At 41.6% G+C, this 20,711-nt stretch overlaps 2 protein-coding genes across 7 annotated transcripts; both read left to right on the top strand.

The window, feature by feature from the left end:
• Nucleotides 1-2,138: 2,138 nt before the first annotated feature.
• On the top strand, nucleotides 2,139-7,486 carry LOC311138764 (tumor necrosis factor receptor superfamily member 18-like). Of its 6 annotated transcripts, none has more exons than XM_084173576.1 (7): nucleotides 2,139-2,365; nucleotides 2,648-2,773; nucleotides 5,121-5,186; nucleotides 5,336-5,423; nucleotides 5,526-5,596; nucleotides 6,642-6,776; nucleotides 6,955-7,486. In XM_084173576.1, the coding sequence occupies exons 1-7, from the start codon at nucleotides 2,236-2,238 to the stop codon at nucleotides 7,101-7,103; spliced, it is 765 nt and encodes a 254-aa protein (XP_084029702.1). In that variant the 5' UTR covers nucleotides 2,139-2,235; the 3' UTR covers nucleotides 7,104-7,486. The 6 variants fall into 6 exon arrangements, with proteins under 6 accessions (XP_084029702.1, XP_084029701.1, XP_084029700.1 ...); XM_084173575.1 differs by having other exon boundaries at nucleotides 5,052-5,186; nucleotides 6,994-7,486; XM_084173574.1 differs by having other exon boundaries at nucleotides 5,052-5,186.
• Nucleotides 7,487-7,860: 374 nt separating this feature from the next.
• On the top strand, nucleotides 7,861-20,665 carry LOC311138729 (ADP-ribosylation factor-like protein 8B-A). The gene is made up of 7 exons (XM_084173528.1): nucleotides 7,861-8,133; nucleotides 14,695-14,775; nucleotides 14,883-14,956; nucleotides 15,203-15,296; nucleotides 15,413-15,480; nucleotides 17,973-18,043; nucleotides 18,269-20,665. Exons 1-7 carry the CDS (start codon nucleotides 8,011-8,013, stop codon nucleotides 18,316-18,318), a joined length of 561 nt encoding a protein of 186 aa, XP_084029654.1. The 5' UTR covers nucleotides 7,861-8,010; the 3' UTR covers nucleotides 18,319-20,665.
• The last annotated feature ends 46 nt before the right edge of the window (nucleotides 20,666-20,711 follow it).

Below are 20,711 nucleotides of genomic sequence, written 5' to 3'. Positions count from 1 at the left end.
AAAGTGTCAAGGGAAGCCAGTTTGGATTTGGCTTCAGACCAATCACATCGCATCAAGAGCAAAACGTAATTGACTGAAAAAACTTGACAGAATTGTTGCATCTTGTTGTGTTGATGTTCTCCAGGGTGGCTAGCTAGCTAGCTAAAATTGTCCCTTTCCTAAATTAGCCATGGATGGAGATAGGGATTTGGACTTGTGGTTTTACTTAATTCTCCGTACTGGCCAATGATTATAACAGTGATTCCGATCCAACCATAAATTCATACATTGTGCCCCTGGCCTGAGAGGATGGAAGTTCAATATGTAGCTAGATGTATTAGGCTTATGTTAACTAGCTGGCTCATTGTTGCCCAAGAAAGGAAGTTAGGCTAGTGAGCAAGAATTTTATCCAGGTAGCCTAGGACAACAAAAACATGTACTGTATGAAAGAGTCATAGACCGTTCCGGCAACACGAAAGAGAGGAGGATGGCATTGGCGTTTCTCTACAAGTAGGGGGAGTCAACATGTTTTTTTCTACTTACACACACACACACACACACACACACACACACACACACACACACACACACACACACACAGAAATCAGTTCCATGGACAGCCACATTATATTTAGCTTACGCTGATTGGACTAATTTGTTTTTGGAATCTTTTACTTGTCACTGTATTAGACTAAGCATAGGTGATTTGATGATGTTGAAATGTTGAAGTTAAAATGGTGCTGGAGTAGTGGAGACAGCTCCTCTTTTCTTTGCGACTTGCGGTAAATCTTCTGTGTTCTAAATCAATAGCTGTTTAGTAGTCTGTAAATGTCGGAAACATGAACTTGCTTGACCATGCTGTAGGTCATGTAACTGTTTGTTACATGCAATATGCTTTGTGGACTTCACCGGAAAGATGTTGCTCTTCGGTTTTGTGATGAAACAAAGGTGTGGTTGAATTTATTCTGCCACTGTGTCTTCTTATTGTCTCGGCCTTAGGCCTACATATCACGGTGGCAAGGCATATGAACTAGCAGGTTATAGAGCAAACAATGCAATTATCACAACACATATGTTGTAATATGGCTTTTCCCACCTGGACTTTACCCAGATTTTACCTACACACCGCTACTGCATATAGCCTACAGCAGCATTTAAACAAATTAAAATGCTATTGTGCTATTTAAAAAAATAAAAATAATCATGTTCTAATGTTACGTAAGACCTTCATAAACACAACCAAATTATTTTTTTTTGCGATAGCATATATGACATGTATTAATTACACTGTTAGAATGTTGCAGTCAGAATGACTGCTAATTAGCTTGAAGGTGGGGTCACTCAAGGCCCAGCAGTTGTAGTGGTCCTCTGTAGCTCAGCTGGTAGAGCACGGTGCTTGTAACGCCAAGGTACTGGGTTCGATCCACGGGACCACCCATACACACAAAAAAAAATGTATGCACGCATGACTGTAAGTCGCTTTGGATAAAAGCGTCTGCTAAATGGCATACTATTATTATTAAAAAATACTTTCTTAGTCGCCAAAGTACCGGAGCATGTCTTTATTGGTAAGGGTAATACACTGTTATTTTCCCCATTTCGCCCAGTGTGCGGTTCTATACCTCAAGGTGGGCGTAGATTTCAGCGCATGCTAGCTCTTTCATACACAGAATAGAAAGAAGCTAAACAAATGATTTTGCATTGTTTAAAGTTCAGAGATATCATTCATGCAAAGTAATGAGACCGGGTGTGTAAGTATACATCCAGGATAATATGGTAGAGTTGGCCTCGTGTAGGTCCTCTAAAAAAGAAATAAGACCAAGGACATCCAAAATTCATCAGGTAAAGAGTTTTTAATGAAGCCAGCAACGCTGATACCAAATACATTTTATGGAAGAAAAAAAAGTTAGCACATTGGGAGAGAGAGAGAGAGAGAGAGAGAGAGAGAGAGAGAGAGAGAGAGAGAGAGAGAGAGAGAGAGAGAGAGAGAGAGAGAGAGAGAGAGAGAGAGAGAGAGAGAGACTCTCACATACAGCGTATGTACCTAGGTCTACTGTCAAACTCACCATTCATACACATCATAGATTGCTTCAGCTGGATAAACGTCACAGAAACACTTGCTTCCTCGATTGCTTACCACATACTCACATGCCCACACACAGACACAGACACACACAGAGAGAGAGAGAGATACCTGACGTCACTGCGTACAGTACATAAAACAATTGGGGGAGAAACGAGAGGGTGCTAAACATAATGGCCATTCAATACATCCATATGACAGTCATCTGTCTTCTGTACTTTTGGACTATGGCTTTAGCAGCTGATCAACAATGCAAGGATTCGTATGAGAAAGATGGCAAATGTTGTGAACTTTGTCCACCAGGTAAGACTTGCCTGTTCATTTTTAAACTTTTAACTACAACTCAGTAGAGTGGATATCATGGAAACATAAATGGTATTATAAAAATATAACATATTCATTCCAAATGTAAATCCTTCTGATTATTAAGGTAAATGTTTTGTTGGCACCCTATATTGTGAGTTTGTTTTATTTTTACACATATGCTTTGCTTGTCATTCTTTGTCACAATGTGACAAATACTTGATTCATGTAAGAATATAACTGGACTAATATTGAGTTGATCTCTGACTGGCTGGCTCATAGGCACATTTGTAAAGAAGCAGTGCACAGCGAGCACCAAAACTGACTGTGGTGACTGCCCAGTGGGCTCCTACTCTGAGTCCAATGACCTCTTTGAGGATTGTCAACCATGCCTCAAATGCCAACACGGTAAGGGTTATGACGACACCACAGGAGGCTGCTGAGGGGAGGACGACTCATAATAATGATCGGAACGGAGCAAATGGTATGGCATTAAACACGTGTTTGATATACAGTTGATGTCAGAAGCTTACATAAACGAGTTTTAATGACTCCAACCTGAGTGTTTCAACCACTCCACAAATTTCTTGTTAACAAACTATAGTTTTGGCAAGTCGGTTAGGACATCTACTTTGTGCATGACACAAGTAATTTTTCCAACAATTGTTTACAGACAGATTATTTCACTGTATCACAATTCCAGTGGGTCAGAGGTTTACATACACTAAGTTGACTGTGCCTTTAAACAGCTTGGAAAATTCCAGAAAATGATGTCATGGCTTTAGAAGCTTCTGATAGGCTAATTGACATCATTTGAGTCAATTGGAGGTGTACCTGTAGATGTATTTCAAGGCCTACCTCAGTGCCTCTTTGCTTGACATCCTGGGAAAATCAAAAGAAATCAGCCAAGACCTCAGAAAATAAATTGTAGACCTCCACAAGTCTGGTTCATCCTTGGGAGCAATTTCCAAACGCCTGAAGGTACCACGTCCATCTGTACAAACAATAGTACGCAAGTATAAACACCATGGGAACATGCAGCCGTCATACCGCTCAGGAAGGAGACGCGTTCTGTCTCCTAGAGATGAACGTACTTTGGTGCGAAAAGTGCAAATAAATCCCAGAACAACAGCAAAGGACATTGTGAAGATGCTGGAGGAAACAGGTACAAAAGTATCTATATCCACAGTAAAACGAGTCCTATATCGACATATCCTGAAAGGCCGCTCAGCAAGGAAGAAGCCACTGCTCCAAAACTGCCATAAAAAAGCCAGACTACGGTTTGCAACTGCACATGGGGACAAAGATTGCACTTTTTGGAGAAATGTCCTCTGGTCTGATGAAACAAAAATAGAACTGTTTGGCCATAACGACCATCGAACCGTGAAGCACGGGGTGGCAGCATCATGCTGTGGGGGTGCTTTGCTGCAGGAGGGACTGGTGCACTTCACAAAATAGATGGCATCATGAGGAAGGAAAATTATGTGGATATATTGAAGCAACATCTCAAGACATCAGTCAGGAAGTTAAAGCTTGGTCGCAAATGGGTCTTTCAAATGGACAATGACCCCAAGCATACTTCCAAAGTCGTGGCAAAATGGTTTAAGGACAACAAAGTAAAGGTATTGGAATGGCCATCACAAAGCCCTGACCTCAATCCTATAGAACATTTGTGGGCAGAACTGAAAAAGCGTGTGCGAGCAAGGAGGCCTACAAACCTGACTCAGTTACACCAGCTCTGTCAGGAGGAATGGGCCAAACTTCACCCAACTTATTGTGGGAAGCTTGGGGAAGGCTACCCAAAATGTTTGACCCAAGTTAAACAATTTAAAGGAAATGCTACTAAATACTAATTGAGTGTATGTAAACTTCTGACCCACTGGGAATGTGATGAAAGAAATAAAAGCTGAAATAAATCATTCTCTCTACTATTATTCTGACATTTCACATTCTTCAAATAAAGTGGTGAGCCTAACTGACCTAAGAAAGGGAATCTTTACTAGGATTAAATGTCAGGAATTGTGAAAAACTGAGTTTAAATGTATTTGGCTTCAACTGTATTTGATACCATTCCACCAATTCCGCTCCAGCCATTACCACAAGCCTGTCCTCCTCAATTAAGGTGCCACCAACCTCCTGTGGATGACAGGTGGCATAAACAAAACATTCTATTGGTCTAGCTCTGAAAAAACATTAGCGTCCTACACTTAGGTTGTTGAGCGACCCTCAATGGTCAAAATGACTAATGACAGAAAAGAAAGAATGACAGAAAGTGGTGGTTGTTGGGACAGGCACACAGAGAGAATGACAGGAAAGTGGTGGTTGTTGGGACAGGCACACAGAGAGAATGACAGGAAAGTGGTGTTTGTGAGAATGACAGGAAAGTGGTGGTTGTTGGGACAGGCACACAGAGAGAATGACAGGAAAGTGGTGGTTGTTGGGACAGGCACACAGAGAGAATGACAGGAAAGTGGTGGTTGTTGGGACAGGCACTCAGAGAGAATGACAGGAAAGTGGTGGTTGTTGGGACAGGCACACAGAGAGAATGACAGGAAAGTGGTGGTTGTTGGGACAGGCACACAGAGAGGCTCACACTGTTCATTCATGTCATGGTTTGTAAATGTCTCTACTGAAATACTGGACTCTCACCTGGTAGTCTTGTTTCTCGCTTTGCTTTTCTGGGCAGGCTATACAAGAGTGTGCACCACAACCGCTAATACAAACTGTGTGTGTGGCTCTGGTTTCCTGTGCTCAGACCACGAATGCTCAAAATGTGAAAAGGAAAAGATATGCCGCAAGGGGGAGGAACTGAAAAGGACAGGTAAGACTGTCATATGTTTTCTTTCCTCTACTACTTGTCATTGACTCCGTTTACAAATGCAGCAAAAAACAACAACATCTTAATGTTGGGAAGTGATTGACAGGCATGTCTGTACCACTGCTAACCTGAAGGATGTTTTCCATTTACAGGTTCCAGGGAGTACACTTGGAAATGTGTCCCATGTCCTAATAATACATACTCTGACACTGAACATGGTCACTGCAAACTGTTGACACAGTAAGAACACTGTTTTGAAAAGTAGCCAGATATCACTTTTAGCTATCATGTGAAATGTTTCTAGTGGCTCCAAAATAACTTGTAATACCTTGTCACCAACAGGTGTGGTGCACATGGACTTGTTGTGATCTTCCCTGGGAACAAGACCCATAACTCAAAATGTGGCATACATGGTATGTTGGCAATTACAGTCAAACAAATCCCAATTCACAGTAATTTCCAATGTACACTACATGGCCAAAAGTATATGGACACCTGCTTGTCGATCATCTAATTCCAAAATCATGGGCATTCATAAAGTTCATCCCCCTTTGCTACTATAACAGCCTCCACTCTTCTGGGAAGGCTTTCCACTAGATGTTGGAACATTGCTGTGGGGACTTGCTTCCATTCAGCCACGAGCATTAGTGAGGTCGGGCACTGATGTTGGGCGATTAGGCCTGGCTCGCAGTCAGCGTTCCAATTCATCCCAAAGGTGTTTGATGGGGTTGAGGTCAGGGCTCTGTACAGGCCAGTCAAGTTCTTCCACACCGATCTCAACAAACCCTTTCTGTATGAAATCGTCTAGAATGTCGTTGTATGCTGTAGCCTTAAGATTTCCCTTTACTGGAACTAAGGGGCCTAGCCCGAACCATGAAAAACAGCCCCAGACCATTATTCGTCCTCCACCAAACTTTACAGTTGGCACTATGCATTCGGGCAGGTAGCATTCTCCTGGCATCCGCCAAACCCAGATTTGTCCATTGGACTGCCAGATGGTGAAGTGTGAATCATCACTCCAGCGAATGCGTTTCCACTGCTCCAGAGTCCAATAGCGCCAAGCTTTACACCACTCCAGCCGACGCTTGGCATTGCGCACTTTAGCACTCGCGGTCCCGTTCTGCTTAGCCGTTGTTGCTCCTAGACGTTTCCACTTCACAATAAAAGCACTTACAGTTGACCGGGGCAGCTCTAGCAGGGTAGAAATTTGACAATCAGACTTGTTGGAAAGGTGGCATCCTATGACGGTGCAACGTTGAAAGTCACTGAGCACTTCAGTATGGACCATTCTACTGCCAGTGTTTGTCTATGGAGATTGCATGGCTGTGTGCTCGATTTTATACACCTGTCAGCAACGGTGTGGCTGAAATATCCAAATCCACTAATTTGAAGGGGTGTCCATATACTTTTGGCCATGTAGTATATTTGGGTAGATCTAATTGTTTGACTGTTCATCAGCGGCAGGAAACAAAGAGGACGGGGGTTCCATTCAGCTGATTCTGGCCATTGGCTCCTTCTTCTTTACTGTCACTCTCCTGGCGTTCCTCACTCATGCCTGTATCAGGATAATCAGACACAAGAAGCCTGAAGCCAGTGAGTAGCCTACCACAGAGTAGGTTAAGTCGTTGACACTGTGTGTCTGTAATTTTGGAATACTTTGGAACATAAAGCATAGGCGACATTGTATTCTCGAATGAATTACAGTATTCAGATGTAAAGTTCAAATACTGATGTGTTCAAAACAGCCTTTTCACAATCCTTTCTCCCTCAGTGAACTGTCCTGCTACAAGTATTTCCATCACTTCCCCAGATATATGTGGCTGCCCGCTGTCAAAGGAGGAGAGTGGTGGCCAGCTCATCCAGCAGGTTGAAACCAAGGACCATGCCAGACAGAGTCTGCTGTCCTTTCATCAATGCTAATTATTATTTCTACAGCTTTTCTTACTTTTTTGCACAATTAATACTTTTTTTTACTCTTTCTTAAGAAGAATGATAATACTCATGTAAAATCCTGATCAGAACATTAAGTTCTCTCAGCTATGACAAAAACATGTAAAGAGGCATCTTCTAATTCCTGATAATAAAAAATAAAAAAATACGAAATCAATGCAATCAATGTCAAATTAATGTAAGTTCCATTAACAATGTGTAGGCTATTGTGTCAAATCACTTGATTTTATAAGTGGGTATGATAGCCTATAAAAAGAGACCTTATAACAAGGTTTTTACCTCTACAGATCATAAAAAGGCTTATTCCTGTACTTTTTGGGTTTCAGAATAAATAAATAAATGTATAAAATGACTATCTGACTATTTGTGATTTGTTTTATCAAGCAGTGGACGATAGGCTGCTGAACATCGTGTCAGTGTCGCAAATCTACCCAAATTGGATGGATAGAAAGAAACCATCAAAATTGAGCATAGTAAAGGGGGCAAGGAAGGAAGAGAGGACACTGGACAGATGTAGAACAGTGGGATAATCTCAATTGCTTATTCCTTGCGTCTGGAGGAAGTGCTTGGTGCTGTCATATGACTTGCGGACGCGCAAGAAACGCTTCCTTTCTTCTGTCCCTTCATATGCAGTCACTGTGAGAAACTCAATTTCTCCTCCTCCCTTCTCAAAACCCATTGGATGGCAAGGAGAGAGGACGCGAGGAGGAGAAATTGAGTTTCTCACAGTGACTGCATATGAAGGGACAGAAGAAAGGAAGCGTTTCTTGCGCGTCCGCAAGTCATATGACAGCACCAAGCACTTCCTCCATACTTGTGCGAACGCCACAACACTGGCAGCTTTTTGTTGAAGTTGAGTAGTAATATCAACTTCAAGATGTTGGCACTTATAAACCGGCTTTTGGACTGGTTCAAGTCCCTCTTTTGGAAAGAGGAGATGGAGTTGACTCTGGTTGGACTTCAACACTCGGGGAAAACCACATTTGTTAACGTTATAGCTGTAAGTTTTTATTTTGCTGGTAGCTAATGTTAGCAGCTAGTTACAGTAGTTTGTAGTTACGTAAACACTAACAAGCTAGCGACATCAGCAATATCGACTTATCGTCCATTTTAACTATAGGCTTGATTGACTAGGCTATCTGACAATTTTCTTACGCAAAGTTAGCCAGCTAGCTAACGTTAACGTACAATAGAAACATAGCTAGCTAGCACAAGTCATACTTAGCTATTTCGCTAGTTTGTAAGGTTAGCCGCTAGCTATCTAGTAAAATATGTTGATTTGTGTGGTTTAATGGCAAGAATCAGAGGACTGTTTAACCACTTTTTTTGAATTTTGCTAAATATTATATTTTGCTCGCTAGTCTAGGTTTCTTGCTAAAACATCTGGATTAGTTAGCTAATTAGCCAAATTAGCTGTCAACTTCCATTTTTACTAGCTACAACACCAGGCCAAGTAACAGTTTGGCTAACTATAGCCCTAATGTCCACCACAGGGCCGTGTTATTCCTGACGTCATTTGTCTTTTAACGTCCGAACGTAATCTGCCCAGCTGGTGATACCAATTGCATATCACGAAAAAGGGGTCAAAATAATTAATAAAAACATCCTCCTTAACTCGATAATGGTGCGCTGACCTAAAAGAAACGTGGTAAATATATGCACGGCCTTAAAAATATATATTTTCCACCACCGTGTTAGTGGCTAATGCTACTTCCGGATGTTGGGTACCCCGTTCAGCCAATCAGTTTCCAGCAGTCTGTTTACCCCAGGGGTGTAATCATTGGTCCAAACAAGTAAAACGAGAGTTTGTATTGGAGAAATTCAGGTAGGTCCCGCCCCGTTTTGTTTTGTTAGATTCCATCTAAGAAACGTTTTGCAACAGAATCAGTAATGAATAGGCCCCTGGTCAGAACACTGTACGCAACATCCGAGTTTACGTTGGAGGACAAACACCATCAGGAATAATAACGCCCTCTGGCGGACATTTAGGCTGGGCTAGCTGTCTAGCCATTATTTTCCCAGAGCAGGCACAATTATTGGCCATCAGCTGGCTGGCCATCAGGGGTTGACTTAAAGGTCCAATGCAGCCATCTATCTCAATATTATAATTTCTTGGTAACAATTAAGTACCTTACTGTGATTGTTTTCAATTAAAATGGTCGAAAATAAACAAATAGCGTTTTAGAAAAAAGCTATTTCTCAAGCAATAATTTTGCTAGGACTATCTGGGATTGATTTGAGTGGGGAGGGGAAAACTGAAAATGTGCTGTTATTGGCAGAGAGGTTTGGAACTATTTCTTATTGGTCTATTAACTCATTTACCACATGGTGATGTCACCATGGAAGGCTAAAACTCCATCCTACCAAAACAGGCTGACATTTTGTTTTTTCAAACAGCTCTTACACTAAAAGGGCATGATGCTGCCACCACAACTTCACTGTAGGGATGGTGGCAGGTTTCCTCCAGACGTGATGCTTAGCATTCAGGCCAAAGAGTTCAATCTTGGTTTCATCAGACCAGAGAACCTTGTTTCTCATGGTCTGAGAGTCCTTTAGGGGCCTTTTGGCAAACTCTAAGTGGGCTGTCATGTGCCTTTTACTGAGGAGTGGCTTTCGTCTGGCCACACAACCATAAAGGCTTGATTGGTGGAGTGCTGCAGAGATGGTTGTCCTTCTGGAAGGTTCTCCCATCTCCACAGAGAATATGGAGCTCTGTCAGAGTGACCATCGGGTTTTTGGTCACCTCCCTGACCAAGGCCCTTCTCCCCCGATTGCTCAGTTTGACCGGGCGGCCAGCTCTAGGAAGAGTCTTGGTGGTTCCAAACTTCTTCCATTTAAGAATGATGGAGGCCAATGTGTTCTTGGGGATCTTCAATGTTGCAGACATTTTTTTGGTACCCTTTCCCAGATCTGTGCCTCGACACAATCCTGTCTTGGAGCTCTGCGGACAATTCCTTCGACCTCATGGCTTGGTTTTTGCTCTGACATGCACTGTCAACTGTGGGACCTTATATAGACAGGTGTGTGCCTTTCCAAATCATGTCCAATCAATTGAATTTACCACAGGTGGACTCCAAGTTGTAGAAACATCTCAAGGATGATCAATGGAAACAGGATGCACCTGAGCTCAATTTTGTGTCTTATATCAAAGGGTCTGAATACTTATGTAAATACAGTATTTCTGATTATGTTTTATAAATTTGCAAAAATGTATAACCTGTTTTTGCTTTGTCATTATGGGGTATTGTGTGTAGAAAGCTGAGGATTTTATTTTATTTAATCAATTTTAGAGTAAAGCTGTAACGTAACAAAATGTGGAAAAAGTCAAGGGGTCTGAATACTTTCCGAAGGCTCTATATACACTACCGTTCAAAAGTTTGGGGTCACTTAGAAATGTCCTTGTTTTCGAAAGAGAAGCATTTTTTTTGTCCATTAAAATAACATAAAGTTGATCAGAAATACAGTGTAGACATTGTTAATGTTGTAAATGGCTATTGTAGCTGGAAACGGCTGATATTTAATGGAATATCTACATAGGCGCACAGAGGCCCATTATCAGCAACCATCAGTCCTGTGTTCCAATGGCACGTTGTGTTTGCTAATCCAAGTTTATCATTTTAAAAGGCTAATTGATCATTTGAAAACCCTTTTGCAATTATGTTAGCACAGCTGAAAACTGTTGTGCTGATTTAAATAAGCAATAAAACTGGCCTTCTTGAGACTAGTTGAGTATCTGGAGCATCAGCAATTGTGGGTTCGATTACAGGATAAAAATGTCCAGAAACAAATAACTTTCTTCTGAAACTTGTCAGTCTATTCTTGTTCTGAGAAATGAAGGCTATTCCATGCGAGAAATTTCCAAGAAACTGAAGATCTCGTACGACGCTGTGTACTACTCCCTTCACAGAAAAGCGCAAACTGGCTCTAACCAGAATAGAAAGATGAGTGGGAGGCCCCGGTGCACAACTGAGCAAGAGGACGAATACATTAGTGTCTAGTTTGAGAAACAGATGCCTCACAGGTCCTCAACTGGCACCTTCATTAAATAGTACCCGCAAAACACCAGTCTCAACGTCAACAGTGACGAGGCGACTCCGGGATGCTGACCTAGGCAGAGTTGCAAAGAAAAAGTCCAGTGTTCTTTTGCCCATCTTAATCTTTTATTTTTATTGGCCAGTCTGAGATATGGCTTTTTCTTTGCAACTCTGCCTAGAAGGTCAGCATCCCGGAGTCGCCTCTTCACTGGATCTTTGAAAGACAGTGCCCTGAAAAAGGGATGTTTCTTTTTTTGATGAGTTTATATATATATATATATATATATATATATATATATATGGTAGGCTATAATAAAGTCCGGAGGAGGATGATGATAGGGATCGCATCATTGAACATGTTATCTACAGGGCTCTGGATGGATTGGTTTGATGTCATATGCCTCTGAGGCTGTAGCTAGTTTTGGTTTATCATCTGATGTGAAACCAGATACTGTTTGCACCGCGTGTTGTTGAAGTTATGCCGACATTGTAATTTATCCTGGACATAGCATTTACCTATTCTCAGTACAGGGAGATAGGCCGAATTCTGATTTGTTTTTCACTAATTGGTCTTTTGACCAATCTGATGTGAAAAGATCTGATGTGATTGGTCAAAAAAACAAAAATAACAACGTTTCCATTGTAAACAGGGGCTGTAAGTAGGATGGCTCCTGAGTCGTGACTCCTGACACTGCATGGACAGGTATAATTGGATTCGGAGTGTAACGCGATGGTCCAGAGTTGGAGGGCTCCCCCTACTGCCACAGTGTCATTGGGAGAATCTCAGTTGCATACTGCTCGCTAGGGCCGGGACGATACCAGTATCGTGGTACTCGTTAGTAACGTGGCATGGAAACAAAACACTAAGCGGATTTAACTTCTTTAGGAAAACCGCCCAAATGTTGGAAACAAGCATCATTATGTTGTCATCCAAAGTCACATTTTATTTTCCAAGCTATAGCACACTATTCAGCATACAGCAGTTTTTCAAAGGACCAAAGAGTTTGGTCTGCCTCGTATTTTCATTTTTGCCATGGAAAAAACATTGTTATACTGGTACCGTCACAGCCCAAACCATGTGTTTGATACCATTCCATTCTGTGCTCTGACTTCCTTCAGCAGCATTCTTGCCTCATAACACCTAGGCATTCTGTTTTCTACTGTCATATCTAACAATATAATAAAGATCACGATTTGATACCTAAAAAACTTCCAGGTAGCCTATAATTCCAGGTATTTCTGATAGGATGTAGAGTGAGTAACACTACTGACTCATTCTGAGAGTCAGTCAGTGTTGTTGTTGTAGTGAATGAGATGCCTTTGATGGGGGAAGGGCCCATCTGGTTAGTTGTAATATGTTAGGGTGGTGGTGTTTCCAGCCAGGCTTCAGTCATGAGACCGCTGCACTCACTTCTACTTTGGCCTGGTCATGTGACTAATCAAGTCATGTGCTGTTACTAGTGTGCGCCAGACAAAGCATGTGTCTTGCTCGGATACTGTTTGGGTTCAAGTAAAGGACAAAGTGAGTAGACTGCAGAATGATTTCCCTGTCCTGTCATCGAGAGTGTAGCCTATGATTTAGGGTTGGCTATGTGGTATCTAAAAATATGTTGCTAATTATGCTGTGATGATAAGAAGTCCGCTTACACTGTACTTTGATTATAAAGGTTTATTGTATCAAAGATCACAGTATCAATTTACAGACATCTGCAGATATCTGGAGAACAACGGCCCAATCTGTTAATATGTTGTTTTCCTCGTCCTTTGTTCAAACATGGTATTTATCCTATGTAACATAAGATGGGTGGTTTTAGATAGACCAATCCCTGGCCTCCACATATCTCCAAATGTCCTCTATTCCAAGAAGCCTATGTAGCAATGCTTTCCAGATGCTTCAGCAAAGCAGAGTAAAGTTCATCTATTACACCATTTGCAAATGTCAGCAAAATCAATAGACCTTCAGACACTACAGCTAAAAAGACACCATTCGCATTGCTCTTTTAAAGGCCAAGTGCAGTCAAAAACGTGATTTTCCTGTGTTTTATATTTCCACACTGCACCTTTTAGTGGAAGAGCTGTTTGAAAAGACCACCTGAAATTTCAGCCTGTTTTGGTGGGATGGAGTTTTGGTTAATAGACCAAATTAGTTAATAGACCAATAAAAGTTCCAAACCTCTCTGCCAAACCTCTTTTACTCATTATTGGTTATTCACTGTGTGTGTATTCCTCGTGTATTTTTTATCTTTAATTCTGCATTGTTGGAAAAAGACCCGTAAGTAAAACATTTCACTCTTAGTCTACACCGGTTGTTTTCGATGCATGTTACAAATAAAAGTTGATTTGCCAATAACCGCTAGTTTTCAGTTTTCCCCTCCCCATTCAGACCACTCCCAGACAGTCCTAGCACAATTATTGCTTGAGAAATTGCTAAGAAGCTATTTTTGTTTCTTTTTGACCATTTTAATTAAACAGTCACAAGTAAGGTACTTAATTGTTACCCAGAAATGATTTGATATTGTGATAAAAATGGCTGTATTGGACCTTTAAATTCCCTCTCCCTCCCTGCACCTATTCTTCTTTTAAAACAGGGTTCTTAGGAGATAGAAGATTGGCTCCTTTAAAACCTGAAACTTGTCTGCATGACAAACATATTTCCTCTAGAGGTTGTGACCCCTTACAAGCCTGTAGGCTCAATGGCACTTGTTCAACTACCACTAAACTTTTAGCACGTGAGAAGTTTTTAAAATACAGAATAACAGGAAATGTGCAAAATATGGGGTGCATTCCAGTGTGCCAGAGTGTGCTCTGGGTCGTTCGTAAATTCTGAGCGTTGTCAGATTGTCTGTTAGTAAATTCAGAGCGCACACTGACGCTCTGGCCGAGCTTACTAGCTACTTGCAGACACAAATGAGAGAACACCTCACTCTGACCATTTTACTCACCCTAGCAGAGCTGGTTAGGCTGTTTCCATGTTATCTAGAGCGTTGGTGACTAACTGCTGCTGGCAACAATTGAAAAACTTTTTGCAGACCTTTACTGACACCGGTCATATTCATCGGGTGTTGGGCGTTTGTAAATTCATCAGTTATTTTGCGCTCTGGCACACTCAGACAAGAGTGTGGTCCTCTGTAGCTCAATTGGTAGAGCATGGCGCTTGTAACGCCAGGGTAGTGGGTTCGATCCCCGGGACCACCCATACGTAAAAATGTATGCACACATGACTAAGTCGCTTTGGATAAAAGCGTCTGCTAAATGGCATATTATTATTATTATTATTATTATTATTATTATTATTATTATAAATCTGAGTAGATATCCAGAGTGAATTTACGAACACACCCTAGTCAACGACAATTAGGTTTATGTCTCTGGTATACCATTTTAGTTAGGCCTTGTATACAGGTGGCAATTCCAGATGACATGTTAGAATTAGGAACACTTTGACCTAGCTTTTCCATGTTTGTTCCATGTCAGCTCAGCTTGTACAATCACTCAAGTGATCAATGGTCTTCTCTCTTCTTGTTCAGTCTGGGCATTTTAGTGAAGACATGATCCCTACAGTTGGATTCAACATGAGGAAGGTCACAAAAGGCAACGTTACCATCAAGGTAGGTCTTCAGTCACTACAGTGACTGGCAATCTATACCTACTGCATGATTATAAAATTAAATGAAAATGCATACCTAGACTAATTTTCTGACCTCTGGTTTTCCAGATCTGGGATATAGGAGGGCAGCCGAGGTTCAGGAGCATGTGGGAACGTTACTGTCGGGGAGTTAACGCAATTGTGTGAGTATCTGAGTTTGTCCATTTCTGTCAGTCTGCATGGGTAAAATGTTAATGCAGGAAGAGCACCGGAATGTTGATTGTTCTGTTAGTCTTAAGAGACATGTTCAGTGGATACCAGTCAGTGTTCGAACATTGAGTTGGGCATGTTTTGAGCACGTCCATTTCTTTAGAGTATGCACAACACATTATTTTAGATGCGATTTTAAATTTGTGCCATGTTTTTTTTTAAATATTTGAATTCTTTAGATACATGGTGGACGCAGCTGACCGTGAGAAGGTGGAGGCTTCCAGAAATGAGCTGCACAATTTGTTAGATAAGCCTCAGTTGCAAGGAATTCCTGTAAGTAAGCCTACTCTTCCGAAACTGCTGAATGAGTTCATGTAAATGAGGGCGTTTCTTAATATGATCAGCAAGCATTTCTGGCACATGAGCTAAACTGTGGTTGTTCTTTTTAGATTTTGGTTCTTGGCAACAAAAGAGATATCCCCAGTGCTCTAGATGAGAAGCAGCTCATTGAAAACATGTGAGTATGAAGAGAATATGAGTCATTTCCTAGTAGTAAACCCACATCAGTAATTTTTTACATTTTACGTCATTTAGCAGACGCTCTTATCCAGAGCGACTTACATTATTATTTTTTTCATACCCCCTGTGGGAATCGAACCCACAACCCTGGCGTTGCAAACACCATGCTCTATCAACTGAGCTACATCCCTGCCGGCCATTCCCTCCCCTACCCTGGACGACGCTGGGCCAATTGCGCGCCGCCCCATGGGTCTCCCGGTCACGGCCGGCTACAACAGAGCCTGGATTCGAACCAGGATCTCTAGTGGCACAGCCTGCACTGCCTTAGACCACTGCGCCTTAGACCACTGCGCCACTCGATGAATAACAACACCCAATGAATAATCACACAGCATCTGATGCAACTCTACATCCCCCTGTTAAGAATATTCATTCTAACTAAATGACGGAGGAGTCGTCCCTCTCTCATTGTGCCTTGATTGATTTTATTTGCCAACACATGTATACACACTGTAAATACATTTTAAAAACGTGACAGGGATATCACAAAAAAGTCAAGACATTTCTATTGTGGTCTGGAAATGGATATTGAAAATTGCCATTTTGAGTTAGGGCCTTTGTCAAGCTATCATTTATATTCTGATCATGTGCTTCTCATATAATATTTCAGGTTTAACAGGGTACTTATGAAATGGTGATGGCATCCCTGACATTTTGACGTCAATTAAGCACTAACACAATTGTTCCTCCTACAAACTTTTAAACAAAATAGCTTTTCAGTTTTCTTCCATGCTGTGATCTTGGTTGTGCTTATCCACTTCAAGATGGATACACTAATATAGTAGCAGGACAAAGACATTCATATCACACACAATTACTTTATTTAAATATGCACTATGCAGAAATCGTTCCACCATTTCCTGGTTGCTAGAATTCTAATAGTTTGCTTAATTTCAGTTTGTGACAAAACAAGCAGTCCATTGTGTAGAGAGTCATTGTACCATCTAAACTGCTGTGAAATACCTTTTCCATAATTTTCTGATGTTTGAAGCTGGTGTACAAAACCGAAAGTAAAAGACACAAAAACAAAACTTAAAGAACGGAAAGCATAGAAATAGCACACATAGAACAGATCTACCACTTCTTAGGCTTGCTTTCAATGCGAATGAAAGATCTATAGCTCACATTTCAATGTGTATTTGGTCGGGTCGCCCAAAAAGGTAGATATTGTAGTCACATTTTCTATTGTTCTTTTTTCTAATCTATATACTTATGACCGTAACTACCTTGGAAGATTAGTTACCATTCTTGAACGTACTTTGCTGGAGTTTTGAGCACTGCTATCCTCTTACTAATCTCACATCAGCAAAGACCTAATGGTTTTACTTTAGAAGAGAAGTTAGGCAATCCTTCGATATAACGTTGTTGTTTTTTACCAAAATGAAAGCGTGTCAGTTTGTCACTTTCACGAGGTTGGAGTAATAACATGTTCAACTACTTATAGTGCAGAGCGATTTAACCGACATTTCTGTAATTTCTCGAGTTTTAAACAACTAATTATTTGTTTCAATTATTTGAATTCCATTTCATTCTGTTATTTTCTTTGAGCTCAATGCTTGGTAACTAACTGCAATGACCATAATCCATTGCGTGCCTACTTGTCCAGTCTGTGTTCCTTTTATGCCCGCTACGTTAAGTTAGGGAGAGAATGAGCGAAAAGACAGAAGAATGCGCAATCTAGAGGGATAGAGAGCAGTTGCTTCGCAGGGTATCTACCTGAAAATACATGATCTAAGTGATTGATAGTTGGTATTCAGCAGTCATAAAAGTATGCCTTATTAACTTTGAAGAACTACATAATACTCATTTTGTCAGACAGCATAGGCAGCAGCTCTATAGAGATGAGATGATGACTTGGAATGAAATAATACATTCATCAAATAAAACAAATGTAATATACACAACTGAAATATTTTATTAAAGTATAGTAATATGAATAAGTTATGGTTAATAAGTGATAAGCAGTAATGGGCAGTCACTACCATCATGGGACTTTTAATTGTTTTATTCTGTTTAACAGCATTCAACCCACATAATGCATAGTGCAAAACCGTTATTATTTTTTTAATAATCTAACCAAAACGGAACCGATCTCAAAAGCACTAGTCGCTCAGCACTAACTACATAAGTCATTGGCTCGAATGTTGTGCCTTTACATTTCGAGAAAATTAACAACTAAGGAAGAATTTTTCACTTCTGTCATTGATTTCTCAAACCCAAAACCCTGGGCCTGGTCAGCTTCGCAAGCGTTCCCAGAAGTCTTGCGATGTTGCACCTCTGGGTTTAGAAAACTCTGTGCTAGTACTGTTCTGCTTTTAGAAATGATGCAGGTTTTCAAAAGGAAACAGCTCCCTCTGCTGACCAGTTAATATTAACATCAGTAACACATTTGATAGCAGGTTATCAGTTTTTACCGCTTTCTTTCTACAGGAACTTGGCAGCTATTCAAGACAGAGAGATTTGCTGCTATTCTATTTCCTGCAAAGAGAGAGACAACATAGGTGAGTAAGATGGTGACAAAGGAGGGTGGAACGGTTTGCTTCTCTGAGTGGAAGGCTGTAGGAGAGGAAACAAATGATCAATAACATGGTGCACCCAAAGTGGCCACGTACACAGTATAACCCTGTGTCCCCCGTGTATTCCCAATCATACTTACCCTCCACTGTAGGCGTCTCGTGTTTCACCTGCTGTCTCACACTGACCCCCATGCATCTCCTGCCTTCCAGATATCACACTGCAGTGGCTCATCCAACACTCAAAATCTGGGAGAAGCTGAAAGTACAGGAACTCTGTCCTCCCAGCTCCATCTGCCATGTTACCCTCATGCCACACCCTGTTCACTCTGTGATGATGATGTACAGTGTTCCCTCCAACTTGCTGCACTGTTCCCCCCGCTCGTGCCCCCCTGTTGTTCTAATTTCATCCCATGATTCTCCCCCACAAAACCCCATACTACTGCACTACTAAAAGATGGTACCCGCTGGTCTATACCAAATTCCACATCCCATGAGTCACAGAATGGGCATTACACCTCTGCCATGAGGGGCTACTTTAGTCTGAACGGAGAGAGGTTCAGTCTGTCTGCCTTTTGCATTCTACGGTCTAAACAACAGGCGTTTCCCACACCTGTAAGCCCAACAACCCAACTGTCTATAACACTAGTGTAGCGATCCTACACCCTCAGGATGGGTTGTTTAGCCATTCACTGGGGCCTCTAATCATGATACATGTTCTCCAGACAGTCCTGTGTGAAGCTATAGGGGAAAGAACATAGACATACACTACATGACCAAAAGTATGTGGACACCTGCTTGTCGAACATCTCATTCCAAAATCATGGGAATTAATTTCCAGGCTCTGTCGTAGCCGGCCGCGACCGGGAGACCCATGGGGCGGCGCACAATTGGCCCAGCGTCGTCCAGGGTAGGGGAGGGAATGGCCGGCAGGGATGTAGCTCAGTTGGTAGAGCATGGCGTTTGCAACGCCAAGGTTGTGGGTTCGATTCCCACGGGGGGTCAGTATAAAAAAATATATAATGTATGCACTCACTAACTGTAAGTCGCTCTGGATAAGAGCGTCTGCTAAATGACTTAAATGTAAATGTAATATGGAGTTGGTCCCCTCCTAGGCCTGTCTCGCAGTCGGCGTTCCTATTCATCCCAATGGTGTTCGATGGGGTTGAGGTCAGGGCTCTGTGCAGGCCAGTAAAGTTCTTCCACACCTATCTCGACAAACCATTTCTGTATGGACCTCGCTTTATCATGCTAAAACAGGAAAGGGCCTTCCCCAAACTGTTGCCACAAAGTTGGAAGCACAGAATCATCTATAATAATATCTAGAATGTCGTTGTATGCTGTAGCGTTAAGATTTCCATAAACTGGAACTAAGGGGCCTAGCCCTAACCATGAAAAACAGCACCAGACCATTATTCCTCCGCCACCAAACTTAAAAGTTGGCACTATGCATTTGGGCAGGTAGCGCTCTCCTGGCATCCGCCAAACCCAGATTTGTCCGTCGGACTGCCAGATGATGAAGCGTGATTCATCACTCGAGAGAACGCGTTTCCACTGCTCCAGAGTCCAATAGCGGCAAGCTTTACACCACTCCAGCCGACGCTTGGCATTGCGCATGGTGATCTTAGGCTTGTGTGCGGCTGCTTGGCCATGGAAACCCATTTCATGAAGCTCCTGAGGAACAGTTATTGTGCAGACGTTGCTTCCAGAGGCAGTTTGGAACTCGGTAGTGAGTGTTGCAACCGAGTACAGACAATTTTTACGCGCTTCAGCACTCGGCGGTCCCGTTCTGTGAGCTTGTGTGTCCTACCACTTTGTGTCTAAGCCGTTGTTGCTCCTAGATGTTTCCACTTCACAATAACAGCACTTACAGTTGACCGGGGCAGCTCTAGCAGGGGAGAAATGTGACTTGTTGGAAAGGTGGCATCCTATGACGATGCCACGTTGAAAGTCGCTGAGCTTTTCAGTAAGGCCATTCTACTGTCAATGTTTGTCTATGGAGATTGCATGGTGGTGTGCTCGATTTTATACACCTGTCAGCAACGGGTGTGGCTGAAATAGTCGAATCCACTAATTTGAAGGGGTGTCCACATACTTTTGTATATATCGTGTATGTTTATATACATCACTGGGAAAGTAAACTTTCAGGTTTCCCTTCCTGTTTCTGTCATGTTCCACTGTGGGATTTTAACTGCTTTATGGCTATTTACTTTTTTTTTGCCAAATCAAAATGTTTCTCTTGAGGAAATGTCTCATTTTTTTAAAAGAGAGCAATGAATTATGTAAATAGTTCAGCAGCTAGGTATGTACAAATATCAAGCTGGTAAGATTTTTACTTATGTGAGCGTATATGAATATATTTTATATGAATGTACTGATGGTCAAGATGTAGTTGGTTGGTTGTGTGGTTATTAGCCATGTTTGTAATTTGCCTCTGGAATTATGTCTTCTGCTGTCTATGAGCTGAGAGAGAGAGAGTGGCAGAATTCAAAGTGCCTTGTGCAATATCTCATCTCTGAAGCAAACAGCATGCAAGATGTGCCTTTCTAAGCAAAGAGAAAACACCACTCCTATATATTCAAGAAATAAAAAGGCATGCTTTTTAATTTAGACATTGTACTGTTATCTTTGTTCACACTCAGTTGTGATATTTGCT

The sequence above is a fragment of the Coregonus lavaretus genome, assembly GCF_964263955.1.
Source record: "Coregonus lavaretus genome assembly, chromosome: 12".
In the NCBI taxonomy this organism is placed as follows: domain Eukaryota; kingdom Metazoa; phylum Chordata; class Actinopteri; order Salmoniformes; family Salmonidae; genus Coregonus; species Coregonus lavaretus.
This window is presented reverse-complemented; position numbering and strand designations above follow the sequence as displayed.

What these genes read in the sequence shown, in the direction of transcription:
- LOC311138764 (XM_084173574.1), top strand. Translation starts at nt 2,236, where the DNA reads ATGGCCATTCAATACATCCATATGACAGTCATCTGTCTTCTGTACTTT. An exon ending in TTGTGAACTTTGTCCACCAG is followed by an intron (nt 2,366 to 2,647) that starts GTAAGACTTGCC and finishes GCTGGCTCATAG; the next exon opens with GCACATTTGTAAAGAAGCAG. An exon ending in ATGCCTCAAATGCCAACACG is followed by an intron (nt 2,774 to 5,051) that starts GTAAGGGTTATG and finishes TTTTCTGGGCAG; the next exon opens with GCTATACAAGAGTGTGCACC.
- LOC311138729 (XM_084173528.1), top strand. Translation starts at nt 8,011, where the DNA reads ATGTTGGCACTTATAAACCGGCTTTTGGACTGGTTCAAGTCCCTCTTT. An exon ending in AAGCAGCTCATTGAAAACAT is followed by an intron (nt 15,481 to 17,972) that starts GTGAGTATGAAG and finishes TTCTTTCTACAG; the next exon opens with GAACTTGGCAGCTATTCAAG. An exon ending in CAAAGAGAGAGACAACATAG is followed by an intron (nt 18,044 to 18,268) that starts GTGAGTAAGATG and finishes CCTGCCTTCCAG; the next exon opens with ATATCACACTGCAGTGGCTC.